This window comes from Coffea arabica, chromosome 7c (genome assembly GCF_036785885.1).
Source record: "Coffea arabica cultivar ET-39 chromosome 7c, Coffea Arabica ET-39 HiFi, whole genome shotgun sequence".
Taxonomy (NCBI): domain Eukaryota; kingdom Viridiplantae; phylum Streptophyta; class Magnoliopsida; order Gentianales; family Rubiaceae; genus Coffea; species Coffea arabica.
In genome coordinates, this window is record NC_092322.1 from 32787231 (window position 1) to 32798211 (window position 10981).

The following is a 10981-nucleotide window of genomic DNA, read 5'->3' on the forward strand; positions in this document are numbered from 1 at the left end:
ATTTATAGGAGGAGAAATGGGGGGGAAACGGTTGCTTGAAATCGAACCGTCCCATGTGAATACATTTAATGCTGGCACGAAAATCGAAGAGACGTGACAACTGAAAGGACGCGGGCACAGCGTCCCTGTGACAACCCTGTGCCGGAGGTGACTTGGGCAAGGTAGTGCGCGGCTCTGACCTCCCACGTGGCAGAGGTTGATTAGGTCTGCCTGACAGCCTACCTAATCAAGGGGCCTAGTGCAGTGGCCCCGTTCTGGGCCTGGACACGTGGCAGCCCAGACAAGGTCGAGCTGGGCTTCGGCCCTTGGCCCCCGGCAGCCGGCCTGGGCCTCGCCGCTAGGGCTCCCGGAGGGGCGCAGGTCGATCCCGAAGAGGTCGGGGGCAATCCCCCTGAGTGCGGGATAGGGGCTATCCTGGGCAGGTCCCGAAACGTGCGGAGGTCGGACTCCTTCATAGGTATAAATGGTAGCACACGTCAACTGTACAAGGTACGCTCATATAGGCAAATTACTCCCGGCTGTTACAACTTCCAGTGAACTCTTCTCACCGGAAAACTAACTTGACCGTCGGAGTGCCCTCAGGGACAACCCTCGGGCCCCCCTTTTCAGTCCATCTTTGTTTGTTTTGCAGGCTTGGAGTCAGCTCTTCCATCAGCACCCCGAGCTGGTCAGGTCAGCTCTCCTAGGGGAAGTTCCGTGCTTCTTCAGTAATCAAATGCTATGTCTTATTACATATTTGATGAAGAAATCACTACATTTACTTTACAAAACGTTATTGTGCGGCTAGCAGAGAAGCAAGCCGAACAAGCTCCAGTTCGGGATTTGCTGATTGGCTTGAGTTAATAGTAATTGTATTGTTTTTGGCCTGAACTCACATATTCTTCCAAGAATGTTGTTTACAAGAAAGTTCTTTCAATAATTGCAACAAATTGACCCCTTCATTCCTTGTGTTTGTATTCAAAGTTATTATATAAGGTTTTGTTGATTTAAACTTTCCCCTGTTCTGACAAGAAATCTATGATCGTGCTTTACGATCTGTATCTTTACTAACATTTGTCTTCCTGCTATTGTTATTTCTATGGTTAGATGCACTGAATTCCACACTACTGGGGATTTAGACTTGCTTGTCTTTTTGATGTAGAGCATGTATCTAAGTTTTGTTGACTATTTGCTTCAGGCATGCTGCTGAGTTTTGTTTCAAGCTTGACTGTGATATTGTGTACTTCATCTCCTCCTGCATACTGTTTGCATGTTCAATATCTGTTATTTTATTAGTATTCCTCATCTTTAAATAAACTGAGCCTCACATCCTCATTAGGCTAACTTCTGCAACTCATGTTTCAAGCCATTTAGTAAATTTAAAAATGTTGTACTTCTTATACACAAATATAAGAAAAATATTAAACTAAAATAACACATGACCACTAATAAATCCAGGCGACCTGACGCAATGCGTTAGGCCTATAAAACCAGTGCCATCATGAGATTTAAAACTTCTTTTTTTCATTTTTGCTTTTTTCCCGTATCTTTAACCAAATTGTCCACCTAGTACATACTTAATTAAAAATGAGGAAACTATCCATCCAACCCCTATACTATTCCCGTTTCACTCATTTAGCCCTTCAATAATATATTATTACAATTAAGCTCCTCAACAAAAAAAAAGTGTTACATTTAAGGACTTATATTAAATTTAGCTGTTAGTACCGACGGGACAAGGATAAAAGTGTATTCTTCTTCTTAACACTTCTAATTCTGGTCTCAATGGTTATATTAAGTGGTTGGACAAAACTGTCCTTTGGTTTCAACTACACTTACAACTAAAATTGTTGGAAGGGTTGAAACTATATACTTTTAATTGTTTAGGGGCTATTTTGAGACAAAATTTAGAGTAGGGGCCAAAACTTAATAACAAGAATAGTTTAAAGATTCTCTAGGTACTTTATTGTTAAAAAATTCTTGTGTTCGATCAATTTTACCCTCACTCCATCAGCATTAATAGCTAAATTTGACAAAAATCCTTAAATGTGCCACTTTTTTTTGTTGAGGAGTTTATTTACGGTAATATATTGCTAAGGGGTCAAAAGAGTAACATGAAAATAGTTTAACGACCGGGGATAGATTCCTCATTAAAAATCGAAAGTTGCATTAATTCTTGAGTTCTCTGCATCTTATCTTACCTTATGCATCTAACTTTGGCTTTTCATGTTAAAAAGTTGGGTAAAAAAAAAAAAGAAAAGCCCTCTATGATAAATCTAATGTATAGAAAAGTCTCCAGTAGTTTCAAAACGTACAAAACAACAACCTCATGATTTGAACTAAATTGTAAATATGACGAAATCCGTTAAAATTAAAGAAAATGACTTATTGGAACTTAAAAATAAATTTTTTATACCTGATTTCTAACAAATATACATGTTTTAGCCCTTAACCCTAACTCTCTCTCTCTCTAGAGCATGAAATAGATAATTTTGTTATGCTGTCTTTTGCTTAATTATATCGGGGCATTTTTATCTTTTCATCCATTCGCATTACTTTTAACGCCGTCAACTTTACAATTTCCTATACATATATAAAAAGGAGTTTGCATGTGACCCTTGAGCATTTTTCGTCTGTCAAGTGGAGTGGCATTTTGGGGATAGGAAGAATGACACACCATATTTTGTGCAAAGTGTACAACATCTATATGGGTAGAGTAATAGTGTTTTGTCTATGGTATCCTTTTGGGCCAATTGGGTGTGGACCGTTGGGAATTGTATGCTTTATGCTCTAAGGTTAGTTTGGGCAGAGGGCAAGTCGGGGGACAAGAATGAAGCATAGGGTATAGCATCACATTGCATGTGAAAAAGTTGTATGTCTATAATACCCTTGGTATCTGTTAAACTGCCATTATTACAAACAGAAAATGGAATGCAGTAAGTTGGGAAAGCTACTGAAACTGAAGAATGGAAGGGCCAGAAAATAATAATTTACATGCATTTAAGAATGTTGGAATCAACTTCACAAATTCACTGAGATGAGAGGTTCATCCAAATGAGAGAGGTGGAGTAGAATTGGTAAGCCGTTGCAATTGAGATAAATGATTAATAATGCTCTGCTGAATAGAGCTTTAATGGAGGCTACTTGGAGAGTCACTTCTGTTATTCCCCGTTCCATATAGCTTGAATGCAGGCTACTTGGAGAATCACTTGTGTAACGGATAAAGAATGTAATGGTAGGGAGTAAAGAATCATTTGCAGTCAATACAACAATAATTGCAGTACTTTTGAGCTCCGTTGCAGTAATGCATGCTCTTCATATTGAAGAATTGCCCAAGATGTTTGTGGCATTTTGGCTTTTGAAGAATCACCAATTTTTTTTCTTGGGATTTTTTGTAGAGAATTGTTATTATTTTAAGTGTAGCATGAATGGTTTTTTTTTTTTTTTTTTGGAAACGGGTCGACTCGGACGGACGATTTAGGCAATTTTTTTGACTCACTAAGTTGATCAACACCATTGCCCAAAGCCGCTAATTTTGTAGTTTCTGACCATTCATGGATTGTTCTCGGAACAGCCAGCCAAGTGCCGACAAGTCTCTGAAATGTGGTTCACTGCGAATGATATTGAGGACTGTGGCCTTTTATTTTTTAAAAATAAATTAATAATCTGCTATCTTTTTCTTTTGAAAGATAGTAATTAGCATTCTATAATTAGTCTGTGGCAATGAGCCCTCCCTTCTTTTGTGCAAATGACAATCATGTTTACATTTCTTTACCTTTCCTTGTGTATGTGGATTTTTTTATTGAGATTTTTTTTTTTGAATAATGCATCAAGCCTTTTGAAGAACTCCAATGATTTGGGAGCCTGTTGAATTGCTGGTGTGGAGAATGTTTACCTCGGTAAAGGCGAATGCTTATATTGGAGATTTTCAACTATAATTGTTGCGGAATTGGGTTTTCTACTTAATAAGCATTTTAGTTATAGTTGAGTTTTTTCTAATCGTCTTTAGTGAATGCTAACTTTAAGCTATACTTTAAAATCGATATCATTAGTTGCTAAAATGAGATTTTAGGATCGAGGTATGTTCCTTTAGTGAGTAATGTGTTTTGGAGTGTGCTTTTGGATAGCTCTTTATTTAAATTCATGATCTTTTTTTAAAGGAAATTCGGAACCGGTTAATATCAACATTTCCATAATTTGGTTATGTCCTCTAAAGCTATTTAGTATGGATGCTGATAATTATAGATTATAATCTACAATTTCATGATTTGGTTTTTAAGCCCCTTATTTAGTTATTAAGCTAATATTTACATAGTATTGGCGTTATGTCCTTGTAAATGCTATTTTATGTAGCTGGTGTTAATAGATTCTAATTTAAGCTAATTCGGTTGTCAAGCACATAAGATTACTTAATTGTGAAGCTAGTAGTTCAAAATATGAGGTGTCGTGTTATACGTTTTAAAAGTCCGAGGACATTCTGTATATTAAATTTATCATAAGTAGCCTTTTTATTTTTTACCCTAAAAGGTTTGGTTGCTTTTGCTTTCCCCTTTTACCCCTACATCAGTACATCATAGAAGGATGAAAATTGCCCATGATATCGAAAGCTAAGAAAAAAAATTAAAGTGTAGTAGTTTTGTTATACGGAATAACTACATACTAACTCTACCTTCCTAAATTTAAGTACTCTGAGGAGCGTGCCTCGTGGTATTGTTGAAGGTAGAGTAGTCAAAGTATAAAGAGACAAACTAAACATGGAAATGAAATATGAAATTATTTTAGGGTCGTTAGAAGCGAAGGAATAGTTATCAATTTAATTGAGAAACTGTGCTTTAGTCTGTCTAGCTCGACACTCGTCAAGATGAAGTTCACGTATTTGATATTTTGAAATAGTTAAGTTAAACAAAAGAACTATACAAATACAAGGTAAGATGTAGTGGGGCAGATCCACGCGTGACACGTGTCAGCTCGGCAAACAACACACGTCAGGTCGGCGATAGAGACCTCACGTCTCGCACGCGCCAGCTCGGCATGGAGATGCCAGCTCGGCCGTACCAGTTGCTCCCTATGGTGGGCCTCATGGGCCGCCACCTCCGAACTTGTAGGAGCCGCCTTGCAAAACCCTAAGAAGACTCCGAACCCTAAGGGGACTCTGACTCCCACAAGGAAACTACAACCGATTCTGCTCTATATATACCACGCCTAAGGACAACACAAGTTACGCATTCACAAGTACTCTAAACTACTACTCTGTGGACAAGCATTACTGACTTGACCGTCGGAGATATTCCGGGGACACCAGTCCCACCTTTGACCTTTCTCTGCAGGAACATTAGCTCGGCTCCCACTCTCAGGTCGGTCGCCCCTGATCAGTTCAGCTCGCTATTGCTCAGCTCGGATTTAGTTTTTGGCAGTCGCATCAATTGGCGCCGTCTGTGGGAAACGTAATTCTTCTCTTGCGAATCATGCCAAGAACGAGGTCTCAGAGGAATGCCGATGAATCCAAGGGGAATGAGGGAAGCAGCCCACAGCACCCCTCACGAGGGCCGACTCCTGGAGACGAGGGCGTGGGGCTCTCACGAATTCCGCCGGAGCAGTTGGTCCAGGCGGTGGCAGGAAACCTGCCAACTTTTGAGGCAATTGTGAATTACCTCAAGGGGCAGGCAGTCGGTCATCCCGGCCAGGGGTTAAAGAGCCAGGGAGATGGCCCGTCCGAATCTAGGACGGGGAGCCCTAGCCCTCGGCCAAAAATGGTGCGCCGGGAGCTCACGCGCGACCAGGTTGATGTTGTAGAGCCTTCGCACAGGCACTCCCGAACTGAGCATCCGGAGCCTGTCCGGAGGTATTCCAAGGAGGAGCTCTCGCCTCGGAAGGAGCAACTCCAGGTGCAGGACGAGCTGGACCTGCTCTTAGACCCAGAGGCGGATAGGTACATCGCTTCCCCTTTCGTGCCCGATATTGAGGACTACCCGTTGCCTGCGAAGTTCAAGATACCCAGCATGAAGTCTTACGATGCGACCACGGATCTGGAGGATCACTTGTTTGCCTTCACGACCCAAATGCGTCTGCAAACTGCCGCAGATGCGGTTAGGTGTAAGACCTTTCCAATGTTTTTGGAGGGTAAGACGCGTCAGTGGTTCCAGGGGCTTCCCCCCAGGTCCATCCGGTCCTTTGCTCAGCTCGCGCGACTGTTCGCGGCCCAGTTCGTTTCATCACGGGCTTTCTCCAAGAGCACTGCGCATCTGATGACTATCCAGCAAAGGCCTGAGGAATCCTTACGCGAGTACATGGTACGTTTCAATAACGAATCCCTTCAGGTTCGAGATCGCGATGACAAGGTGGTCATGGCTGCCTTCATCAACGGATTGCGCAAACAGAAGCTCTACACCGAGCTCGTGGAGAAACCCCCCAAGTCAGTTCGGGAAATGCTAGACCGAGCTCACGAGAAGGCCAACGCTGAGGAAGCTAACCGCCTTAAAAGTGCACAGGAAAGATTGAGGGATGACAAGCGCAGGAGGGGCGCTGACCAGGTGGACACACGGCCTGGCCAGGGAAGGAAAAACGCTTATGACCGCCTCCCCAGGAGCCGTCCAATGGGAGGAGACAAGTCTTGGACTAGCCTCACGGCACCTCGAGCTCGGGTGCTCGCAGTGATGGAACAGGAGGGGCTCTCCCGACCTCCTCGACCTTTGGCCGGGGACAAAAGCAGACGGGACCAAGGTCTGTATTGCGCTTATCATCGAGATATGGGGCACGATACAGAGGACTGCCGTCACCTCAAGAAAGACATTGAAAAACTGATCAAACGAGGCCACCTTGGGCAGTTCATACGAGATGAACGAGCTGACCAGCAACGGGGAAGGCCCAGGTCGGAACGTCCGAGCTACCCCCGGGACCGACCTCAGGGGCCTCGTGGCCAAACTCCCGAGCAGGAAATACAGAATCTGGCGGGGGTGATTAACACTATTGCTGGAGGACCTGCTGGCGGGGATAGTCATACAGCTCGGCGGAATAATCGCCCCCCTCCCACGGGGGAGAGCTCGGCCAAGCGATTGAAGATGTATGAGGAAATTATCTATGGACCTGAAGACGCAGTCCCTCTGGCCTCCAATAACCATGAAGCCATTGTGATAGAAGTTATCACCTGTAATTACAAGATGAAGAAGGTATACATAGACAACGGAAGTGCCATAGACGTGCTGTATTACAAGACCTTTAAGGAGCTGCAGCTGGAGGATAGACAGCTCGTGTCGGTTCGAACTCCGTTGATCGGTTTTGCAGGTCCTCCCGTGAGGCCGGAAGGAATGATCACTCTCATGGTTATGGTGGGGGTGTCCCCGAAGTGCCGGACGGTTCCGGTAAACTTCGCGGTGGTTAAGGAGCCGTCATCATACAACATGATTCTGGGACGGCCTACACTGTATGCCCTCCGAGCTATTTGCTCCACCTTGTACCTCAGTATGAAGTTCCCTACTCCTGCTGGAGTGGCTGAGGTGCTGGGAGATCCCGAGGTGGCGAGGACGTGTTATATTGCCACCCTCAAGGGCAAAGAGAAATTGGTAGCTCAGACAGTTTGTTTAGAGCCCTGGGAGCCCATGGAGAAAGGGAAAAGATTGGAGACAGACGAGGGGTTAGCCGAGCTGCCCGTCCAACCCGACCGACCTGAACGCACGGTGAAGGTTGGCACCGGCCTAGGCGAGCTGACCGGGAGTTCTTTGGAATCCCTTTTGGGGGAATATGCTAAGATTTTTGCTTGGAGTGCTAATGACATGCCAAGAATCCCTACCGAGCTGGCAGTCCATAGGCTACATGTGGACCCCAACGTCCGACCTGTGAAGCAGAAGAAAAGGAACTTTGCTCCTGAGAGAAAGGAGGTTGTCAAAAGCGAGGTGGGTAAGTTGCTGGAGGCTAAGATCGTTAAGGAAGTCTACTACCCGACCTGGCTAACCAATCCGGTGCTGGTCAAAAAGGAGGAGAAAGTTTGGAGGATGTGTGTGGATTTCACTGACTTAAATAAGGCCTGCCCGAAGGACTGTTACCCACTTCCACGGATTGACCAGCTCGTGGACTCAACAGCTGGCTATGAGATCTTTTGTTTCTTGGACGCCTTCAAGGGGTACCATCAGATAGCCCTGGACGAGGAGGATCAGGAGAAGACCTCGTTTATCATCGAAGACGGAACATATTGTTACGTCACCATGCCATTTGGGCTAAAGAATGCGGGCGCGACCTATCAGAGGTTGGTAAACAAGTTGTTCAAAAATCAGATCGGCCGAAACCTGGAGGTCTATGTGGACGATATGTTAGTGAAAAGTCGAACCCAGGAGCAGTTCATCTCCGACCTGAGAGAAATTTTCGAGGTTTTTCGGAACTCACGAATGCGGCTAAACCCAAAGAAGTGTACTTTCGGGGTCAGGTCGGAAAAATTCTTGGGTTACATGATTTCTAAAGAAGGGGTAAGAGCTAACCCGGACAAGATCAAGGCCATCATGGACATGGCTCCACCCCGGAATATCAAGGAGGTACAACGTCTGACAGGGAGGATGGCAGCCTTGAGCAGGTTCCTGTCCAAATCGGCAGTTCGGGGGTCGCCTTTCTTCAAGGCCCTGAAAGGAGGTCGGCAGTTCGAGTGGAGTCCGGAGTGCCAGAGGGCGTTCGATGAGCTGAAGGCCCACCTCGCTCGGTTGCCAGCCTTGACCTCTCCCGAGTTGGGAGAGACTCTGTTCATTTACTTAGCTGCGGGAGAGGGGGCCATTAGTGCAGTGCTGGTGCGAGAGGAAAACAAAGTGCAGAAACCCGTATATTATGTCAGCCGCGCCCTGCAAGGAGCCGAGGCAAGGTACTCGGCGGTGGAACGATATGTTTTGGCGTTAGTACATGCAGCTCGGAAGCTTAGGACGTACTTCCAAGCTCATCCCGTGGTGGTCATGACAGACCAGCCCCTGAAACAGATTCTTTCTAAACCCGAGTCCTCGGGTCGAATGGTGAAGTGGGCCGTCGAGTTGTCGGAGTACGACCTGGGATATCAGCCCAGGACGGCCATCAAAGCCCAAGCATTGGCAGATTTCATAGCGGATGGCATTTCCTTTGGATCGCTCGAAGCGAAGGTCGATCGGGCCAGGAAGGACGGAGAAGATGTTAAAAATGCGCTCGCTGGACAAGCAGCCAAAACCTTACAGGTCCCAAGAACTACTAAGGCCACCTCGACCCGAGAAGCAGCAGAGGTCTTACAGGCTGAAGACGCTGCCGAGGCCACTCAGGCCACTCGGGTAGCAGAGGTTGGACAGCCCAAAGAGGCAGCTGAGGTCGAGCAGGCCAAAGAAGCTGTCGAGGACGGGCAGGCCGAAGAAGCAGCTAAAGCCAAACAGACCCAAGAAGTTGCCGAGGTCGAACAGGCCGGAGAGGCAGTGGAGGTTGGACAGGCATTAAACGCTGCCGAGGCCAAGCATCCTGGAAAAGCAGTCAAGGCTGAACTGGCCAGAGAGACTGCCCAAGCCGGGAAGGTTACCGAGGCTACGGGACGAGTTGACCCCGCCTGGACGTTGTACGTGGACGGCGCGTCTACTGGGGAGGAGCTGCCCTACGCACTAAGGTTCGATTTTAGAGTTTCTAACAATGAATCAGAATACGAGGCTCTGATTGCAGGGATGGAAATGGCCCGGAAGTTAGGAGCTAGATCGATAAAAGTCTATAGCGACTCGCAGCTGATAGTGAACCAGGTATGGGGAAGCTACGAGGTCAAAGAGGGGACGCTGAGAAAATACGTGGCCAAGACGCATGAGCTGAAGGGCCTGTTCGAGCAGTTCGCGCTTGAGCAGATTCCGAGGAGTCAGAACAAGAGAGCTGATGCCCTGTCCAAACTGGCCTCCACCTCGGTTGGCATCTTAGGTCAAGAGATAGTAGTTGAGATCGTCAGAAGTCGGGCGTATGAACAGGTAGGTGCGGCGGTCATCCAGGTAGTGAGCTCTTGGATGGATCCTATTGTCCAATATTTAACTCAGGGTGAGCTCCCGCCGAGCAGAACAGAGGCTCGCAAGATCCTCATAAAATCACAGAAATACGTGCTCACACATGGGGTCTTGTACAGGAAATCTTACTTGCAGCCGTGGTTGAAGTGTGTAACGCCTGAGGAAGGGAGATATGTCCTGCGCGAGCTTCATGAAGGCATCTGCGACAACCATGTCAGTCCAAGAGTATTGGCTAAGAAGGGAATGCTGGCTGGATACTATTGGCCCACCATATTCCGGGACTCGGCCGAGCTGGTAGCCAGGTGTAAATCATGCCAGCTGCACGCCCCAGTTCATCATGCCCCAACTCAGGAAATGATTCCTCTCCATAGCCCGTGGCCGTTCTTCCAGTGGGGAATTGACTTGTTAGGACCTTTCCCCCGAGCTCCAGGTGGTTATGAGCACTTGGTGGTGGCGATTGATTATTTCACCAAGTGGGTAGAAGCTGAGCCGCTCAGTACGATCAGCAGCACAATACATAAGTTCCTCTGGAGGAACGTAGTCTACCGGTTTGGCATACCAAGGGTTCTCGTTTCGGATAATGGCCGATAGTTCGCGGATCAATCGCTTCAGGAGTGGTGCACTGAGCTCGGCATCCAGCAGCACTTCACCTCAGTAGAGCACCCCCAAGCCAATGGGCAGGTCGAGAATGTTAACAGAACCATCCTGCACGGCTTAAAGACAAGGATAGAATCTGCTCGGACAGGTTGGCTAGACGAGCTGCCCACTATACTATGGGCTTACCGGACTACGCCTCGGACGGCTACACAAGAAACTCCGTTTGCTCTAACGTATGGAGTGGAAGCAATGATCCCTGCGGAAATTGGGATGCCTTCAGTCAGGGTGCAACACTTCGTGGCCCAAGCAACGAGGAAGGAATGCGACTCGACCTAGACCTGTTCGAGCATCGAAGGGAAGAGGCGGCTATAAGAATGGCTAAATATAAGGGCCAGGTCACACGTTACTACAATGCCATGGTAAGGCACCTTTCTTTC

At 46.5% G+C, this 10981-nt stretch overlaps 1 protein-coding gene across 1 annotated transcript; it reads left to right on the forward strand.

Annotated features, from left to right (window-relative positions):
* The first annotated feature begins 5444 nt into the window (after positions 1-5444).
* LOC140010659 (uncharacterized) lies at positions 5445-10538 on the forward strand. The gene has a single exon (XM_072057962.1). It carries the CDS (start codon positions 5445-5447, stop codon positions 10536-10538), a length of 5094 nt encoding a protein of 1697 aa, XP_071914063.1.
* Positions 10539-10981: the final 443 nt, after the last annotated feature.